This window comes from Cryptomeria japonica, chromosome 11 (genome assembly GCF_030272615.1).
Source record: "Cryptomeria japonica chromosome 11, Sugi_1.0, whole genome shotgun sequence".
In the NCBI taxonomy this organism is placed as follows: domain Eukaryota; kingdom Viridiplantae; phylum Streptophyta; class Pinopsida; order Cupressales; family Cupressaceae; genus Cryptomeria; species Cryptomeria japonica.
The window spans coordinates 199,101,286-199,123,530 of NC_081415.1; the positions used below are offsets into that span (position 1 = coordinate 199,101,286).

Below are 22,245 nucleotides of genomic sequence, written 5' to 3' on the forward strand. Positions count from 1 at the left end.
TTATGGTGTTGATCTTGTTGTTACACTCCACATTCAGTGGGTGATCCACCTCATGTGGACTATTATATTATTTCTTCTACCTACCCACACCTATTTCCTACCTACCCTTGTTTCTTATTGAGCCACATGTCATGTTTGTGTGCTCACATATCCATATAGCCTTGCCTATATAAGCAAGCTCATATTCATTGTATGTAACAATTGATGATCCAGTTGATCAATATTTTCATCTTGATAGAATGCAATTTATTTCTCTCATATATTTTGTCTCTCTTATTTGTGCTTTCCATTGCCTCTTGATCTTGGCAAATCTCACATGGTATCAGAGCCATTAGAGTGTCATTGGTTTGCTAATTGAGAGAAATTTGATGCTATTTGGGGTTGTGTATTTTGGATCTTTCTATTGCAAGTTTTTATTGAAACTTGATGGGTCAAATTTGAGGTCACCATTGGATTGAGAAGATCCAAGAAAGTCAGTTTTGCCTTTTGTTTCATCCAAATCGGACTTCGGAGGCTAAATCTAGAGGCATTTGAAGTTTGATGCTGCGGCAGAAATTTTCCAGAAATTATAATTTTGCAGGCATTTTTCAAATAGCGATATCTCACTCATCCGGAATCATTTTTTCGAGCAATTTTTTTTGTTTTGGGGTAGAATTTCGTGATCTGTACAATGGTGCAAAAGTTTTCTGATTTTTGGGTACAGATTTTTCAAAAATAGTGAAATCCCGGTTTTTACAACTTTGAAGGCTTCATTTGGGTTCATATGGACTTCTTTTCAGGTGCCGTTTTTTTTTAAGTGCATATTTTTTCATCTTCTTTCATAATCTGCCATCTGTTTGCAGTGATTTTAAGTAGAAACTGTACTTTCAGTATTTGGCCATTTTTGGCATATTTGGTACTTGCATTTTGCTTGGATCTCAGTTTAGATCACTAGCAGTATTTGTTGAAGTCTCTTAGATCTCATTTTGAGAAGTTGTAAATTGAAATCAGAAGTCCACTTTGCCTTGTTTTGCAAGTGGCTCATTGTATACGCACTAAGTATAAAGTGTCAAAATCACCATTTTGGGGGGATTTTTTGATTGAGTATTTTTTGGAGGTGTCTTATGTGATTGTGCCTCTCTCTATCTTGTGTTTTTTCATTTTGGTGCTATGGGTTCTCCTAAATTTCCACTTTTAACTCCTCATAATTATGCATCATGGAAAATTAAGGCACGGAGTAAACTAATGGAAAAAGGACTCATTCATTATGTAAATGAAACTATTACAGCACCACCTGATCCTAAGGCTGATCCTAATGCTCAAATTGAATGGCTTACTAAGAATGCTATGGCACTTGGAACTCTTAGAAAGTATGTATCAGATGACCTCATTTTTCACATTGATAAGTGTACAACAATTAAAGAGGCTTGGGATATTTTTAAGAAATTGTATGGTCAAGTTGATGAGATTAAGGGCTACAAGCTTGATAGTGAACTCACAACTTTGGATCCCAAAGATTTTGATACAATCCAAGATTATGTCACAAAAGCTACTGAGTTAAGAGCAAAGCTAAAGGATTCCGGAATTGACAAAAAGGATGCTCATTTGGTTTATAACTTGTTGGACAAGCTTCCTTCAGAGTATGCAACCTTTGTATCTAGCTTTCACACCCATAGGTTAGCTCAAGGTTCCTCATACACTTCTCCCTCATTTGATTCATTCACGGAGATGTTGATACTTGAGCAATCTAAGTTGACCACGATAGGGATTCTCAAATCTTCAAAGTCACAAGTTTTGGTGGCTAACAAAGAGAATCAAAAGCAACCTAAGTCTAAACCACAACAAGATGGAGCACAATCTTCCTCTCCACAACAAGGTGATTCACCATTCTCACCTAAGAGGAAATCACATAAGGACAATCTTTTTTGGATATTGCAAGAAGTCAGAACACGATGAACATCATTGTTATAAGAAGGATATTGATGAGTTGAAGAATCTTCTTGAGAAGAATAGAATCAACCTACCTTCTAGAATGTCTACATCGGCTTCTTCTTCCAACGATAAAGGAAAGGATCACTCTTTTGGGACAGATAAAGGAAAGGGACAAGCTCTTTGTGCTACTACAAGTCATGATTCAGGGAGATGGCTTCTAGATTCAGGGGCTTCTCATCATATGGCATCTTCGCAGTCTATGTTTTCTACATTTGAGCCTTGCCACATGCCGCATATTTTGATGGGCAATCATACATACATGGATGTGATTGGGAAAGGATCTATTGCCATTGGGGATAACTCCTTCAATGACGTGTTGTGTGTACCCCACTTGACAAATAATTTTCTTTCCATCTATCAAATCACACGTGGGGCAACTAGGAAAACTGTGGAGTTCACACTTGATTCAGTTATCATTAGAGACTTGGAGAGTGGAGCTATCATTGCGACTGGGGTGGTTGATCATTCATCTCGGTTGTACTCTTTTTCAGATTTTGGTCCTATTGATGAGGTTGATTCTTCCTATGTTGATAATTCAGATTTTGAGGAGAACTTTGGGCATTTGAACTTGGGGATTCTCACATGTGACCCCATTCTTGAGCCTTGCATTTCATCTCCTTCTATTGATATCACACCACCTATTGCACCTGATGATGCAACTAGTGCGACAGTTTTGCCTTCTTATGATTCAGTGCAGCAGGATATTTCATGTCTTCCAGCTTTAGTTGATTGGGATGCCTACTTGACAGACATTGCAGGTTTGTTTGTGGACTCCTACATTGCGGATTTGGGAGACACCATTCATGACATTCATCTTCTCTTTGATGAAGATGATCCTTCTTTGATTGTTGCGAGGGATAACTCTGACTCTCTTGTGCATTCTCTACATGATCAATATTTAGAGGTTGACATGATTGTGGATACTTTTGTACAACACTTGGAGGAGGTCTCTTTATCTTTTGAGGAGACATATGAGTCTTTGGATATTGTTCTACATTCATCTCCACTAGATCTTGGAGTGCCCTTTTCAGCAGTGTGGCATAGTTTACCACCTTTGGAGGGGGTACCTTTCAGCATCGACATGGGGACACACTTGAGCAGTTTTCAGAGATTCCTTTCATCATGAATATTTTTTCTCCATCTTCCTTTCATGGTTGGGGAGACTTCATGGATACACGTTTGGTTTTGTTTCTTCCTAAGGGGAGGAATGTTGTTCAACATTCATGGAGCAGTTTCTTCATTCATCTTCGAGCTTCTATCATTGGTGCAGATTCCAGATTGAGGGGCGGCTTCCTAGTCTCTCTTCTTCTTCTCTCATATGGGGGGGACTTTTTCCTCACATGGGGTTTTGTCCTTCACATACTTCTATGAGAGTTCTTTGTATCTAGTTTTTATCTCTTTTTTGGGGGAGGGTTTTTTCCCATTGGGTTTTTCTCTCTTTCCTCATTTTGTGAGAGATTTCCTTGCATTGGTTTTCATGCATTTGCATTTGTACATGGGTACCTAACATGGCCTCGTAGCCGGGACCCATCTTGCATTGCTTAGTTGCACTTAAGGGGGGGTGTTGGTGTAAATAATTATTCATCTTGGATATTATTACACCTTACTTAAGTTTACTTAGGAAATGCATTTCATAGTAGTTTGGGTATGAGACACTTGGGTGTTTGTGCCACATTGGGATAGTGTGTGTAGGAGAATTTCCACCTTTTATGGTGTTGATCTTGTTGTTACACTCCACATTCAGTGGGTGATCCACCTCATGTGGACTATTATATTGTTTCTCCTACCTACCCACACCTATTTCCTACCTACCCTTGTTTCTTATTGAGCCACATGTCATGGTTGTGTGCTCACATATCCATATAGCCTTGCCTATATAAGCAAGCTCATATCCATTGTATGTAACAATTGATGATCCAGTTGATCAGTATTTTCATCTTGATAGAATACAGTTTATTTCTATCATATATTTTGTCTCTCTTATTTGTGCTTTCCATTGCCACTTGATCTTGGCAAATCTCACACAAATTTATTGGAGAGCGCAAGATTGATCAAACAATGGTCTTGTTCATGGCAATGAGTCAAATAATCTTCGTGAGCCTCATGGTGCTTTTATAATGCAATCCCATCCTTTTGGGAGCTCTTCAAACTTTTTGGAGAAGCATGCTAGTTTTAAACAAATGCCAAGTTGTTTCCATTCATCATCTTAAATCCTCAAAGGTTATATGATATGGTTAGAATTTCATATCTATCTCATTTTGGTATTTTTCGCAACTTGGGTGAATAATTAAATTTATTAAATTAAGTTGTCCTAAGGAGGAAATTTTAAAAAGGCAACTAAAGTATAATTACTTATTAAAAAGTGTGTTAAGTTGTGCCTTCAAGGGAACACCTAGGAACATGGTGGACTTTGCTCTCATAAAAGCTTTATTATTTAGTTTGACAAAGGAACTTTTCTTTATGTTGATTGTTTGTAACAAAAATTTCAATGTGTTTTGAATTGGGTTATGGAAGTTTCTTTTGGACTAACGAAACCAAAGATTATTTAAAAAATATTTTAGTGTTGTGAAGATTGTTATTTCCTTGTTGGGTCATACCTTTTCTTTAGCAGGTCTACTGATCATTTGCAACTTGTGGTTAGAGTTTTTTAGTACAAATGCCCACAAAAACACATTGAAGTTGATTCTACGACTAGGCCACTCCTATTTGTATTGGTTAACTGCTGGTTTGCAGGAGTTTCAAAGAGTATCATTGCCTCTCGATGGATATTGTACAGCCCAGGTACAAGGCGTACCATTCTTGATTAGGGCATGTGAGTTGGGCATGAAAGAAACCCTCTTTCTTTGTGAGGCACCTTGGGGTTAATGTTGATGGATTTAGTAAACTGGAGGTGTACATTGTCATGTTTGAAGGATTCTTGATGATTTTATATGCTGGTCTAGGGTTTTGACAGTACTACATTTTATATCAAAACCGTGAGCTCAGTAAATTCAAAGTATTCAGTATGCTTACACTGTGATGCATCCTCCATCACCTGCAAGGCTAGAGCTTCAACAAGTACAATATTTAGTATGGACTAAGTGATGTCAGTGCTCCATTATTTTAATTATTTATTGCAGCAATATTGTTTAGCTTGGATCAGATTATTACAAGATCTTATTTGCAGCCATTACTCATCGTTCAATCTTCAATTAGTAGCAAATTGATATTTTGTAATGCCCTTGATGGTAGTACTGCCAATGGTTTCATCATTACATCTTCTTATAATTGCACACTCTACTGAATAAGCAAGAAGTGACTATGCTTGTCTAACTACACTTATTTAATAAGCGAGAAGTGACCATACTTATGTTATTGCACTCTGTTGAATAAGAGAGAAGTGATTGTGCTTGTGTAACTGCACTCTACTAAATAAGTGAGAAGTTACTGGTGCTCATTGAAATTGCACACTCCATTGAATAAGTGTAGAAGTGTTTCCTTTAAGATCTTGCATAGCACACTCCATTGAAAAAGTGAAGATTTGGCCATCTTTGCCACCTAGTGTGTTTCTTTCAATACTACTGATTTCCGATAATTGGTTGTGGTCCTATACACCATATGCTCTCACCTTGCCCATCTTGGGAACTTAATGATCAAGAAGTGATAAGGGCGATGCATTGTAGCTTTGATTTAGTTGAAAATTGTCAGAAAAAGGGGTGGTTATTACATTTCACAGTAGGCGCAACATCAACTGGATGATTGGGAACAACCTACCATGTCCAAATTGTTGTAGATGATTGGAAGAGTTGAGATTTCGATCAAGTGAATAAGGGGAATGAAGTTATTTGGGTTGGTAGATTGGGGGTTTTACCCTTTGGATTTTGAGGTTTCAATGTTGTTTTTGTTGGCAATTTGGAGGAATTGATTATGTGTTGCATTGATGTCAACACTAGCTTGTTTGGTTGTCTACTGGGTTCCGGTAGTGTGGTTGGATTGTGATGTTGATCTGCAGATCATCTCTGGTATTCTCCGATACATTCAGTTTGGTGGAATTGGTTTGGTTCGGTAATTCATGTGCATGTCACATTCAGTTGGTTCGGGATTTGGTGATCTAGAAGCTATCATATGTTTTGGTAAGCCTTTTGGTTACAAGTAAGGGTTTTATCGGCAGAGCTTTGTTGAACATCTTTTGATGGATTCGATAAGTGGTGTTTGTGTGGCTTCTAGAAGGTTCTCGAGATGCTGATGGTTATCATGTTCGTATTCTAGTTGATTGGTGGTGTTGCATTTGGCTTATGGCGACCTATTTTAGGTCCGGTGCTATTCTGTTAGGTTATGGACTGGTTTATGTAATGTGTTGGTGGATGCTCCCGATGTGTTACTGGTTGGTTTTATTGGTTGGTTAATGTTTTTTCGGTCTTAGGCCGACTTGGGTTATCATTGGTTTGCGGGTTTATGTAATGGATTTATTATATTATCTTTTAGGTGGCCGACCTAATTGTTTAGGTCCTGGGTTTGTATAACTATGATGTAAGATCTCTTTGTAGATCATCAGTCATAGGTTATGGGATTATCTGTGTGCGAATAAAGTTGTAAGCATATGCAGAGGATTTGGTTGATCATAGGTGATCGAATTGGGTTTGTGTAAGAGGTTTAAGATCTCCGGCATTGAGCTTAATCGGAACTGTACTCAAGCATAGGAGATGATATTCTTGCAGTTCACTCTTCTTTCTGGATTGTAGTCCGAAGATTTCTTGTAGTCCATGAGGCTCCTTTTGTGATGAGAAGTGCGCTCTAGGCTGTTGGCCTTCCTGCATGTGCAGACCCCTTATATGTAATATTTATTTATCTAATCAGTGGATAGATATTGTGGGTCTCCAATCCAGCCGTCATTTTTCCTCATTGAGGTTTTCCACGTATAAATCTATGGTGTTATGGTGTTCATCTTTGTGGTTGCATTATTACTTCTTGTTATTGCTTTTATGCATACCGGTTTTTAAGTTGTGCTAATAAGGTTAAAATTAATCATTCCGGGAGAACACTGATTCACCCCCCCCTCTCAGTGTTCTTGGATTCCAACAGTTTTATTTTGTGTTTTGGTTGCTGGTTTTTCCCTTGGGTTTTTAATGCTGCTTTTGCTTGCTACACCCCCACAAGGACTGTTCATGCAAGCCTTTGTTAGTCTTCCTTTTATAGTTATATTTTTCTTGTGTTTTGAGTTGAAGACCCATTATATATCCCCATAATATTATCCAAAAGAAAAAAACAATTGTTTGACCACTAATTTACAAATGCATAGTTTTGTAGTCAATTATGGATCAATCACCCTTTGAAAGTCTTAATGGGTCAGCCAATGGATCTTGTCATATTATTGTTTCCCAAAGCATTGAACATGCTTGGTTTGCAATGGCTAACAAATACATTCCAACAATCTTAATGTAATGATACAACGGAGCAAAGTTGTACAAATCTGGCTACTTGTATGTTCTTTGTTACATTTTCCAAGGCATCTGGAATGTATAATATAGTCAAACATATTTTACATTTAAATTCAGCATAGATCTACAAAAATTCGCAAATAGCAAGACAGTTAGAGAAGATTCAAAGATTGCAAGGTAAGTTCTAGGAGGTTCGTTTCAGCCATGTTCCTAAAGAATGCAATAAAGTAGCGGATGATCTAGCTAATTGGACTCTTGACAACCACAACCTCATTTGTTACAGTTCTCCCCCTCACTGGTGACCAACCAAGCTTCAAAATGATCTGAGAAAGATTAAAGATTTTGATTTGTCCCAATGAATTCTAATATGTATACTTCTCTCTATTTTGCCCATGCTTGGACTAATAGTTTTCGGGTCTAGCATAGTCGAATATGTACACTTTGATTTCTATCTAGTATGACGAGGTCCTTTTTTAACAAAAAACTAAAATATGAGGACAGATCTATGCTTCCGGTAATGTCTAAATTTAAAATAATGTTTAAACATTGAAATGACATTTTCTTTTGCACGCTTTTTGTATTTTCAATTTTTTTCAAAGAGAATAATGAATCGTAATAAGTGAACAGCATATTAATACACTGATATTTCACACTTTCAGAAAAGCAAGATTCATCCAAATGGTGTAACTTAGAGTACAAACTTTTCATTCAGTCTCTAGTAGGTTCTAAAAATTGAAGTCTAACCTTTTGCAAGGGATGCCACCACCTCTTCACTTTATTCTGATTTTCTATTTTTGTGAAATGGTTTTCCTTTCTCACTTTGCATGCTTTCTAGACTCTCCCCATTAGCATCACAAGGTTCTTACCGAACTTAGTCAGAAACTCACCTATCTTTTTTCTTTATCCTAATGATGGGTCATTGAGTGTGATCCAAAACATTGATGCAGACAAAACTCGCACAATTCTTCCACAAGCATCTAACTCATCAGGGATACCACCAGTTTCTATTCTACAAAAATGAAGATGACCAAATGTTTGTAAATCAGACTTTTTAGTTTATAAATAAGTAAATCAGAGAGATTGCACCAAGCACCCCCAAACCTAATATTGCTGGTGATAGATCAAGATAGAAACACGCAAGACTATAAAGTCACAACAACTTAAAGAGGCATGCAAGTGAAAGCCAACTAGCATCACATGTGTAGAGAGCTGTATTCTCTTTTGTGCATTTACATTCATTGTTCTGCCTATGAGATATGATGCTTATTCAAGAATATACACATTTAAAGTTCTATAGAAACTTAAGGTACAATTAAATGCAAACTATTGTATATGTAAAGACCTATATCATAGTTCATACATTTACTACACTTCATCATACATCAATGTATCTATTTACTACACAGAAACAGTTATTACCTGCTCCGAATGACAATGCAAGGCATTCCTATGCGCTGAGCTGCACATACTCCTGCTTGGCATCCTGACAGAAGGATGCAATTTTGAAGTGGTATATCAGTATATTCTGCTCCTGCACGCAAGGATGCAATTATCTTTTTCAACCTGGCAGCAGTATTCAAGATAAGAATGTGACAAACAGTGTGCTAAATGGCTGATCTTCACAAACCTCTAGGAAAGAAACAAAAAAAAAATTACATTTCAAACCTCCAATACAGAATGTGCATATGATTATTAGCCGAGAGTCTCGTTATGAGGCAAAAAGCATCCCACAGAAGCAGCTTATACCGAATGAAATCCTACTAATTTCCACAAATTACCGACATGGAAATGCTCATGGTAATCTGGAAGAAGAAAGGTGCATCTGATTCCTGTCTTGTGCATAGTAACTAAAATGATGACAAATGCACATCCTGGTGTGGCCTAAGTGGAAAGAGAAGGTTGAATCCTGGTTGTAACATGAAATATTGGTTGTGAATATGTTTTTCAATAGGTATAAGAAGAACATGCCTTTTGTAAGTCATTGGCAACTCATAACATATTAACTGGCTCATTTAAGAGTATCATTGATTGTCAGAATAGATCTAAAATAAATTCCTAGTTTAGGGGAACAGCTTTATTGACAGTTCATCATGTTTCTGATTCTAATTTCAGCAATGTAATTATACAGTTTTCTTACCTAGTATAGTAAATATCACATCCTGTTCTCAACCAATGAAGGGTGAGCACTTGTTCAAGAAAACAAACTTTTGAACAGAATCATAATGAACTACAAATTAAGGCATTCCTTTGATCAAACCAAAGGCAAATGAATCATAGCTAAGCTTTGTATGGAAAAGGCCTATTGCAAAGTTAATTGACTCTTCTAGGGGCATGTGCTAAGGAAACACGGATACTCAAACAGTCTAATAGATGTAGGAATGGATGGCCAATCAATAACTAACAATATTTTCAATCATACTTGGAGAGATTCCTTGTCCTCTATATCCTCTTAGATGAGAGTTTGAAATGATCAATTAAAGAAGCAAATGCTCAATAACAGTTTTTATATTCTTTCTCAGGTATCATGTATAACGTAGGTAACATGCTTTAACTTGATGATACAAAAAGAACAAACACTGCAATAGTCAAAAGAGATTCTAACTCTAAATAGATTATTTCCATTTGTGAGTGGTCTTGAGAGCAGAGAATTAAAATAGAGAAATCTCATGTTTTCATCTTCAATGTCAGCAATATTACTATATCTGAGAGTGGCAAAATGTTAAATTTTCAAAGAGCTTCTAGATCTAATTTTTATAGAGGGGCATTCATCTTTGAAGGCTTGTCAAGAAGCTTTGGATTGATTTACTGGATTAGACTACAACAGACACTTGAAAATTTACAGGAATATAGGTTGCAGTTAAAATTTTATTGTCCTAGACAGTCTTAAATTTAATCTAGCATTTCTCCAAGTTTACATGTATATATTAAAAAGATAAATCAAAATAACTTATATCATAGTACAATTACCCAGAATTGCACAAAATCAAATAGTGATGCAAGAGCATCCCTGGTCTTAAGCAATCCTGTATTTATCAAAATAATTTTATTTTATTGTTTGTTTGTTTTGTAAGTATTTTGAATGTTTTCTAATTGTTTTGCAATAGAGTGCAGCAAGTTTGCAGCACATCTTACCACATTTGCATTTATTTTTTAAAGCTTCATATCTGTCACAACAAGCACAATCCCTCATGATGCATTGCCTCTCAATTGCATATCTTGAGTTGTGATCTAGAACACAACTCAAGATGAGCTCCACAACACATTCTATACGTTCCTTCCAAAATTCATGAAGATATGGTCACCACATCTATGCTATCATCGCGAAGACCTATACTGGACTATGCATTGAATGGCAAACCTTGTTTTGGACTAGTGGCAAACTCTTGAATCTCACACCAATTCCTATGGTTCCTAACATGGGTCATGTACAAAACCACATTACATTAGAAGGTTCTTAGCTCAAGGTGAACAGTTGAAGATGAATTTGCATGTTACATTGTTACCATTGAGCACACACTATAGAAGGTGATGCATCCAATTCCAAGGCCAACTTAAAAAAATTAATATTGAGACACATGACCCTTATCACATTCCCCTATGTTGGTGTAATATATTTTCAAATGGCACATCATTTTACATCCACCTATATAAAGGAGAGTTTGATATCATTTGAGACCAACGATTCAAAGGCAAGAATAAAGTTATGAGTCAGTAAGAAAATTAGAGGAGAAGTCTAGAGAAGGCCAACACAAGAATAGAAGAATAAGCATCACTTTAAGTTTCTGCATTTTGAAATCTCTTCATTGATCTGCCTTGTAATCAAATGATTGAGGCCTAGCATGTCATAAGCTCAATGAAGCTTCCTTGAAATTGTAGTTTATGAATCAATAAATCAGTATTTTGTGTTAATATCTATTATTCCACTATGCAATGTGTTTGAAAGCTATATTGGTGTGCTAACAATTGTTTGTGTTTGCATTAAGCTACGTGATTAGCTTGTGCTTTGTTGGACCCGCAACCTCCAACTACATCAAATTCTATCAAAGTATAGTTTGTGAATCTTGAAGAGAGCATCAAATTAGATGTTACTTGCATTTCCCAATATCTAAAGTGTACTTATACTTGACATTCTATAAAATTTACATACTTGTCGCAATGCTTGCTTGAGAGGTAGAGGATTGTAAGAGGATTTTCCGACACTGAGTTATTGGGTAGAAGATTCTTTGTTGTAAGTCTTCCAACACTGCATTGTTGGGTAGAAGATTCCTTAGCAAATTATGAGTTGATTGTAAACAAACGTCAAATCATCTTGAAACCAAATCATCTTGAATCCAAATCTTAAAATGCTTCCTAGAAGGATAGAAGAAGTCAAGGTGTGCTCTGTTTGCCACCTACGGGTAAACGATTAAACGCAGAAAGTAAATGCACAGAACATAATGAGAATATATTTAAGAACCAGTCTATGTATTAATTCAACAGTCCATGTACATCAAGTGCACCCAGATACGACTATCATGCCGCTACTTCGAAGGAAAGGTACGCAATATATAATACCCGAAGGGGTGCAACCAACTGTCGCGTCCAACTACCCTTCGGGATGACTAAATAACCGACTGTTGTAACTCATTATTACCGACAACAACATAAACATAATATGACAACATAACATAATGATTATTCCCAACAACATCATCCCCCCCAAGAAAAGAAGTCGTCTCCGAATGACTTAATGCAAAATAGAGATGATGTTCATTCAAGGTATAGAACTGCAGGAACTGGTGATGCCAATCGAGCCCGAAACTCATACACCTGCTGCGTCCTCGCCTGAAAACCCTTTGTTGCTACCATCCAATGCTCAAGTGCAGATTTCACCATTATTGCTTCCTTTGACATCACAGTCCTCCTGTGCCTAAACCAAACTTGTCTGCAAAACACGTTTTTCAGCCTCCACCAACTGCTACTCAAATGATACTGTTTCCCTAGCCAATTTGTCCTCGATCGCCACCCGCGCTGCCCTCTCGACATCCAACTCTTGGGTATGCTGAACTAAGTCTCACGCTACTACTACCTCCAACTTGGTGGTCAACTCCTAAGCCCTCTATGCATCTGCCAAGGCAACCTCACGTCCAGCGGAGACATACTCCGAGTTCCTCAAAGCGTACCATTCATGCCTGGAAGTGGCCACAACCTTTTGGCACAAAGGCTAGGAGACACCTCAAATCCTCCATCACACTCCCCAAAGGCTGATAACTGAACTGAATAACTCCCTGGTGTCATACGACTGCGTGGACCTGCAATGCCTTCCCGCAACTCTGTTTGTTCGCAACCTCCAAATCCGTCTCCCTCTACGGCTTATGGCTTCCCCACCAATGCTTAGCTGCAGGCTTCTTTCCCACAATACAGAACAACCCAACACTTACCGTGACTTCTCGGATGCCCTTTGCCCAACTCCAAAAAGTGTATTGTAGCTCAAAAATAAACTGGGGTCTGGGGCCAGTGCCCCCAGCGGGGTCGAGGGGTAGCGCCCCTCGCGAGGTCCGGGGGCAGCACCCCAGGTGCACCCCCGCCGCCAACACCAATTTACCACTTTAAGAACCACACGGAAGTCCATGGCGCACGTCATTTTTGTGATATTTTAAGATGCCAAAGATCTTCTCCACTCTAATTTTTCAGCGTCCTGGCTCTAGACTCCATCGAACGATTTTTCAATCTGGTAGTCGTCTTTTTTTTTTTCACGTGCCATCACCACCGTTTATCCCTGCTGTGCTGTGGTATTTTTCCTTTCACCCTTTTTTTTAAACCGCCGCCGCCGTTGCCATGCTCCTTCAGGCCTGCGATCTGTAATGTCCTGAGCCCGTATAGAGATTATCTGTCGTACGGTGGCTGAGCCATACGGCGACTGGGGTCACCCGAAGGCTTGGTGTCGTACGATGATTGGTCTCTCGTATGGTGGTTGGGACCCGCCGAGTTTCGCCCTAGGCCAATGACCTCCGTCGACGGTGGTGTACGGTGGTGCACTGCACGAGGCCCACCGCACGGTGGTGCACCGTACGGTGTCCCACCGCACGATGGCCCCTCGTGGTGGTTCCATCGTACAGTGGCCCCCAATGGTGGTTCCACCATGGCCACCGATTTTTTCTTTTTTTTTGTATTTTTTTTTTTTTTGAATTTCCTAATCTAATTGTCCAAAGAGTCCCATGTGTCTGGGATCGCCCTTCATCCTTCTCGATTTGCCTCGCTCGAGAGTCTCCTGCTTTGGTCCCGTGCCTCTCGAGTCCCCTTCCATCCTCTCGAGCCCCCCCTCCGGACTCTCGGGTGTCTTTCCGACCTCTCGAGTCCCCTGTGCGCTTTCTCGTGGTACGGTTTCAATTTGGACCCATTGATGGCAAGTCTATTTTCAATGGCCATCTGAAGACCTGGAACCATAAATTTTACAGGAACCACGGTCTCCTTCCCGTACATAAGAAGAAGAAGAAGAATAAAGATTTTGAAGGTTGCGGCCTTCCACACAGGGTTCCAATCATTGCCGACACGAATGATCTTGGGATTATCTACGTCACCGAGGTTTGGGGCGTCTCCCTTCCAATATTCTCTGTATTTCGGCAGGTACACTTCCTTTGTTACTTGCTCCGGTACCTTTACTTCGAGCCTGTAGCTCTGGAACATTTCGTAATCCTCCATCTGCCAATGGAAGAGCCTGTTCAATGACCCCGTCTCATCCTCAGAGCACTCTCCTAGTTTAAGAATCCCTTCGTCGTTGGGCTCCCTGCAGCCCCGTCCTTCGTCCCTCAGGTCGCCTTCTCCTTCATCCTCTAATTCCGAAGATGATGCCAGTTCCTTACTAGCCAACTGCGTCCCAAGGTCTATGATAAACTTCCTTCCTCCATTCTCCATAGACAGAGTGTTCTTCTTCCAGTTGTGGGTGGCCTTGGCTGCCACCAGCTACCCTATCCCTAAGATCGCATCATACCCTTTTTTCTTTAGTGGGATTACCACGAAATCTAGTATGAAGGGTTGCGTCTCAATGGTAACTTGTTGGCCCATCAGTGTCCCGATGGGTTTGATTCCATGTTGATCTACTCCCAGTAGATTGAATGTAGATGGCCACAGCGTCGGCTTCACCAGCTTCCGCCAGGTTTCTTTTGGAAGAACATTCACTCCCGATCCACCATCGATGATGGTATCAATTAGAATGGTGCCAAGGATACCCATCTCCACAATGGTCGGGTTCCTTCCAGTGTTAACTGCCAGCAGCATGGGGTCTATTGCAGACCTCCCAGGAACATTCGTGCGGTGGTTGGTATTGGTGCGTGGTTTGGAGAGATTATTCAGCAGCGCCGTTCGTAATTGAGGCATCGTCTGGAGGAGGTCATGTACCTTCACAGACACCTCCAATTTTAAAATTTGACTTAGTATAGCCTCCTCCGCCTCCAGTCGGCTGGAAGTACTCGTCGTATCCTTCGCCTTCACCCTCTCTCGTATCTCTTTCTCAATTTCTTCCCATGCTTCCTATACCCTTCGCTTCTCTATCTCCGGGTCTGGGCACGTTGCTTGTTTGGCTTGGGCGCGGGTTAAAGCCAACACTTCCTCTTCTTTGGTTTCCTCGATATTGAGCAAGTTGACGCCGAACTTCGGGCAGGTGGCGTCTTCGTGGTCTCCCAATCCACACCATTTGCACAAATATTGTGTGGCCTCTCCCTTCAGGCAGTATTGGGCGAACTACCCCCACTGGCTGCACACTCTGCATTGTATCATCGGTCGGCCTTTGGAGTCGTATTGGATCCGGTTCCTTGTATTGTTATTGTTATTATTGTTGTTTTGTCCTCCCCAACGGTTATCTCGATAGCCTCCCGGTGTTGCATTGTTGTTCGCCTAGGAGCTGTCAGTACCGCCCGATGTAGTTGGTTGTTCCTACGTAAGCAATACTTGTTGGCTTCGTGTTTCATGTTGTAGAGGCATTCCCTGGTGGGATGCCCCATCAACTGGCATATATCACAATAGGCCTTCTTTGGGTAGGAGCCTTTCGTGTGGCTGTCCATCTTACATTCCGTGCACCAAAGCTCCCCTTCATCGCTCTTGCTTGGACCTCCCTTCATAACCTTCATGTAATGTCCCTACTAGTTAGAGATCACTATCCTGCAAAACAGATTGTTAGAATACAACAGACATATAAATATATATCTAATCTAAATTGCAATCTAACTTTAAAATACTTAATTAACATAATCATAATTTTAATCTAATAAAAAAGAATACGAATACCATACGAAAGTATGTCCTTAGGCAGCCGTGAAGCTCGCCTTCTTGGAACCCCTTGGTCCCAAGCCCTCCAGGAAATCGAAGATGCGTTCGAATCTTGTCTTGGGTGTAACCTCTTACACCCAAGCCATCCAAGGAAGACTCTTGTCTATTCCTTGCCTTGGGTGATGCCTCCATCATCCAAGTCCTCAGAGGGGACCGGCCAGATCCGTCTCTTCTTGGTTGAGTTTAATCAACCAAGCCATACATATGCATATCAGTGTTCAGTATATACTGCCCTAGGGATTATCATAATCCCTCCCTTAGACTAAGGGAGTTTCCTCCCTATAGCCTCCATGTGATAACATTTATAATATATTTTTGCCTTTCATTACTATTTTCCTATTCCATATTCCATATGTACATATTCCTGATTTAACATGTATTTACTACATATATTCCTTAAAAACGTTCATTAACCCACATTCACATATATTCTTACTAAGCTTTGACATATATTCGTTAGCGTATGTTAGTACAAGTTCATTGACCTACACTTTATACTTATTCCTTAATACCTGAAATCCATTCATGGATGTATTCATTAAAGCATTTATTATCATAAATATTATATATACATTAACTACATTTATTATCCCCCTTCATTACCTATCTATTAGAATAATCATACATTAATGCATTTATTATAATATTAATTATTTACATCCATTAATTATCTATATTATAATATTAATTATTTGCATCCATTAAAATATACAATAATTAACATTAACATGTACCTTGCCTATATTCAACTATATATATGTATTAACTTAATTACGTTCCTTAGTATTTGGTAATATTATACCCCTTACATGTTTGCCCGCAGCAGAAGTCTCGTTCTTTGAAAATCTCCACCGCTTTAGTGTGGAGACATGTCTCCCTTAGGAAAATGTCTCTACGTAGAGAACATGTCTCCCATAGGGACATGTCTCTACGTAGAGAACATGTTTCTGCGTGAGACATGTCTCTTGACCGATCATTAACTAATCTATATATTAGTCTCTATGTATGTTGTTTAATCGATACTCATTATCGGTTCATGTTATAATTAAAACCCAAGTCGATACACTTAATCAATTCATATAATAGTCAATGCAAAAATTGATATTAAATATCACTACCGTATTATTATTGATACTTATTATAGACGCATAGTATGATATCGATATTTATTATCGATGCTTACCCATGTGACTGTCGATATCCAATATCGATGCATGGTATAATTAGTATCACATTAAGATTAATGTTAACAATATTATTAATACCAACAGTATGAACAGCATGGTTAATGATTGTTATATCAACCTCAGTCATGTGTTGTGATAAACATAATCGTTAGCAGTATACCGAAGAAGGATAGTAATCAAATGCTCAAGGCCGATAGGCCACTTATGCATTTGATTTCATTGATAGGAATAATCCGATCAAGGCTTCAATTCATTAACACTAATATTTTAATATTAAATAAACATTAACATTAATATTTCCTTTCTTAATACATTTTTAATAATTGATTTTATATCTCTTAAATTTCTTCATTTTATATATACTATTACCCTTATGGGGATATTTTATAATACTTACATCAGGTGATGACGTAGGGGTTATTACACTTTAGCTCTTTCATCATCCTCAGCATGTCCTTTTGCAAGGCTTGCACCTTTTTGTCGGACTCACCATCGCTGCTGCTTCCCTCGGAAGTCATCATCCTCAGACGAGCTATCCTTCTTCTTTTTCTTCTTGGATGTCTTGGTCTCGCTCTCGAGATCCATCGCTCTATTATATGCATCTTCGTATGAGGTTGGTGGAACAATTTTCATCTTCTTTCAGAGGGAGCATTTCAGTCCCTCCACGAACCATCTTTTTTTCAAACCATCTGTTGGTTGACTCTCCATTTTCCCCAACAATTCTTTGAGCCGCCGACTATAGGCTCAGACCGTCTCGTTCTTGTTCTGCTTTGTGCCATAGATTTCGGCTACTATTTCATTGTCGTCTCTAAGGAGACGGAACTCTATCTCGAACTCCTTCTTCAGGTTGGGCCATGTGCCGACTTTGGCCTTATCCGTATCGGAGTACCAGTCGATGGCCACTCCCCTTAAGGTTGCTAGAAATTGTGTTACCCATTCGTCTTGGTCAGTAACACCGTTCGCTAACCATATGGTTTCGCAAGTGCGGCAATGGCGGACGGGATCTTCCTTCCCGTCACCGGTGAATTTCGGCAACTTCTGCCTATTGGCCATTGATGGGGGTCGTGTCCTCGGAGGTGGTTGTGTCTGTCATGCACGCGCGCCACTCCCTCCCGCACCGATGGTGTTTCCTGCTTGAGTGACTGGGGGTATGGTGTTTTGTTTGCCGTGTGTATGCGTCTCCTCCGCACTTACGGTCGTACGGTTGCCCTTCCCTCTGTTCTCACCTGCGTCGACTGCTGGCTCCCTTCGATGGTCCTCACTGCGCGGCGTAAGGGATAAGTTCTTGAACTGATCCCGGGTTTCTTTGACCAGATTCCTTCGTAACCTTGTTTCCTCCAAAAACTCTTCGTGGCTTCTCACCCTACGGTGTTCTGGTGACGCGTAGAAATTTTCCTTGGCTTCTGCACCCTCTGTGACAACTCCTTGGTTCCCTTTGGGCAACCCTTCGGCAGGTCGTCCTTCGGCAAGTTGCTTCAGCCTCCATCTACGTTCTACTTGTTGTTCCAAAATCAAGGACCTCTGTGCGGCCTCCCACTCCTCAGTTTGTGCTTTCTTATTTCTATCTTTGTTTAATAGGTTGGGCATTAATTCCCATACATCCCCATAAATAGCAACAACACATGAAAATAGAACACTTCTTTATTAATTCATCTCATCGGATGCAATTTGTGTCAATAGTACGACACCATTATTATAGTATAGAATGTTCTTTATTCCTCCTGGAGTTTCAGTGTTCAATTTCCCCTTGGCCTCGTGCCATCACTCTTCACTTCCCAGCGATGACTGTTTTCTTTGTACTGTTGGAGGACTTGTTGGCGTCGCTCCTCACGGGCAATCTCCTCTAGGCGAGTTCGTTGTGCCAGTGATGCCTGTGCAAGCAATTGGGGGAGGTGGTTCATCAACCGATTCGCTGCGGGGCTAACCTCCAATGCGGTCCACACTGTACTTGTTGGGACATCAGCCTCCATGGCCTCTCTTCGGACGTAGGTCTCGATGGCCGCTTGAAGCAGGATTGAGAATTCCCTCGTTGCAATGTCCTCTCCGTCGTAGAGTTCCATTTGTGAGTCGTCGGCCTCTGGGTTAATCTCACCGACGGGTAGGCCAATCGTGTCCGTATGCCATCCGCTCCTCCTTTTCCCGAGTATGTCCCCGGCAACGGCGCCAAATGTTTGCCACCTACGGGTAAACGATTAAATGCAGAAAGTAAATGCACAGAACATAATGAGAATATATTTAAGAACCAGTCTATGTATTAATTCAATAGTCCATGTACATCAAGTGCACCCAGATACGACTATCATACCGCTACTTCGAAGGAAGGGTACGCAATATATAATACCCGAAGGAGTGCGACCGACCATCGCATCCAACTGCCCTTCGGGATGACTAACTAACCAACTGCCGTAACTCATTATTACCGACAGCAACATAAAAATAATATGACAACATAACATAATGATTATTCCCAGCAACATGCTCCACAATGCAAAGCGTATTGAGGAAATGTTTGATATGATAAGGAATGTGCAGATAGAACTGGACGTTGTTGAATAAGACAGCCCCAAGGATCCTAACCCTACAGCTGATTAAAGAAACAATAAACAAAAAGCGTGCAAACCAAATCTAGTTGAACATATTGAACAAAGATGATACAAAAGAAAAAATATTGAAAGCAATCACTAGCATTGGTAAGAAAACTAGAGTAGACGTTCTAGGTATGTTAGTAGTTTGAATCCTAAATGCTTATTGACTGGATAACTAGCTAGTAGTTTGAATCCTAAATGTTTATTGATTTAGAAGAACATTTTGAGCATGAAATTGTTGATACCCATAAAGTGTGTTGAGATAGTTTAAAGGTCATACTACTATTTAGTGGAAATAAATTCAATTACAGAGAAATAGACAATGAAAACCTAAAATTGAGAAATGGAATCAAATTGTGTACGAATTGAAATCTAAATTACTTGCCAAATTTGAGGCAAAAAGATATGACTGTGAAAGCTTATACTAAAAAATATTATAATGCAATGTCCCCAATCAGACAACCTTAGGAAATATACAATATTTCTAATGTGTGCAAGATGGAATAATGAAAAATACCAAGGTAGATGCCAAATTCCAATGAAATAAATGCTATCAGCAATACGATTAGCAAAACTATATTTAAGAAACCCTTATTGAACAAAATATTCAACCATTAAAAGCAGATCCACCATTCCACAATGCTGAGATTTTTTGGAAACCCTCAAATGCAAAATAATCAAGTATTCCATCAGATCTGAACTATTTATGGTTGGTACGAATTTGAAAACCCTTACAAGATGGAAATATGATGCTTATGACTGCAGATCTGAGTTATTTATTGTTGATATAAATATGATATCTTCAAATGTGCATCATACTTATCTATAGATAGCAGATAAGGCAAATATTGCTAGTAACTAATAATTATAGCCAAGATAATGAGTAAAAATATCAATATATTGCAACATTAAACCCTCACAAACAGATCTGCAACCTGGCACCACAGTTATTTATTTCTATCTGCCAAAAATCATAAAATGAACACTCACAACTTGCTGCAAAAAAGGCATATGGATCTGCAATAAAAGGGATGCCAAAACATGCTGGAAATGTTGTTGAAACAACCACAAGTTATCTAGAGTGGCATGGCACTATTGTAGGATGGTGATAATTAGGATCTAGGTTGTATGGTGACCTTGAAAATAGTAGTTAATGCTTGAAAAACCACTAGTAATCAGCAGAAATGCATCTGAAGTGGCAGGTCAGGGTTAGAACAGTCACCCTAGATGGTATGACAACCTTGGAATGATGATGCGATCTCCAACAATATCTAAGAACCTTACACCAGTAGCAATATGTCTAAACCGCCTTCAGAATCAGCAACCATATGACTGAAATCACTTGTACAGCTACAAATAGTGAAATGTAGTAGCTGGAAATGATGATAACGGCAGTCCTAAAGCATCCTGCTCAAATATGAATATTATGATGATTTTGGATAGGTTGGCTTGCAAACACACAAGCACTCCAATCCTTGATGATCAAATCTTCAAGGAATTCTTCACAAATCGGAACAAATGTGATAATGGAATCACCTCTCATGAACAAGAGGGTTGTCATTGTTGAATCCAAATATGGAAAGGGGTTTCCTCCTCTGATTCTACACAAGGCTTTTGTTGTCACGTGCTCCAAAATCTGCAAAGGAAAATTGGTGACAACATATGATCCTGATGACCAATTCATCGTCCTTTTATATTTTTACTTTCGGCCCTCCAAAGATTTAAAACACAAATTTTTTTTAAAATAACATAACAATAATAATCTTTAAGTTGGCCTTATTAAAGTGATTGGATGCAACTTAAAATATTATTATCAATGATTTCCCACATTCTATCCCTCTTAGTCTATGGACAATGGAGGAATAGGCTACAAGTTCTCCCAACTAAATAGTTCTGAAAAGGGGATTGTTGTCATTTTATCGATCAAAGATACGTTCTATGGATCAGCGTTGCTCCAAAATTGATCAAGAGAAAACGATGGAATCATGAGGTTTGAAGTGTTGCCTTGTAGGAAATTCCTAGCCCTCTTTTTCTCTTCCCCCAGAACTTTGGAACCCCGAGGTTCCGAAATTCTTTGGCTTTGTCTCCTTCCTTCTTCCTTTTCCGGAACTCTGAAACCCCGAGGTTCCAAAGTTCTTTGCCTTAGCCACTTTCTTTCCTGCTCTGGAACTCCAGAACCCCAAGATTCCGAAGTTCCCTTCCTTAGCTTTTCTCCAGTTTCTCCGGAACCCCGAGGTTCCGAAGTTCTTCTCCCTTCCCCTTCCCTTCTTCAAAACTTCGGAACCTCGAGGTTTCGAAGTTCCTTCCCTAGCTTAGCCCCTCCTCTCCTTAGCCTTTCTCCCTCCTCCTCCGGAACTCCGGAACCTCGAGGTTCCGGAGTTCCTTGTCCTTTTTTTTCTCCTTCCCTCTTTGGAACTCCGGAACCCCAAGGTTTCGAAGTTCCTAGCCTTCCTTTCCTTCACCTCTTCTCTTAAGCTTCTCCTTTCCCCAGAAACCTCGAGGTTCTGAAGTCCCCTTTCTCTCTTTAGCCCTTTCCCTTTCTTTTCCTGAAACTCCAGAACCCCAAGGTTCTGAAGTTCTTTCCCTTGTTTTCCTTCCTTTCCCCGGAACTCTAGAACCCCGAGGTTCCGAAGTTCCTTTCCTTAGTAGGCTTTCTATTCCCCGAACTTCCGGCTTGCGACATTTTAGACGACGTGATCAACACTCAAGGCCCTAAATGCTCTACCAACAATTACGACCTGTTTACCTTCTTTTCATGAGCTACAGGGGCACATTTATTGA

The 22,245-nt window shown here is 39.6% G+C and overlaps 1 protein-coding gene across 8 annotated transcripts in view; it reads right to left on the reverse strand.

The window, feature by feature from the left end:
* Positions 1 to 22,245, reverse strand: part of LOC131041176 (CBBY-like protein) — a 172,234-nt gene that overhangs the window by 30,571 nt on the left and 119,418 nt on the right. For 2 of the 8 annotated variants that reach the window (XM_057974188.2, XM_057974196.2), the window contains exon 10: positions 8,808 to 8,871. In XM_057974188.2, the coding sequence (XP_057830171.2) occupies positions 8,808 to 8,871 (64 nt within the window). Of the gene's footprint in view, positions 1 to 8,184; positions 8,398 to 8,807; positions 8,952 to 22,245 lie in introns of those variants that run through there. The other 6 variants (XM_057974173.2, XM_057974181.2, XM_059213904.1 and 3 more) reach the window with 5 other exon arrangements.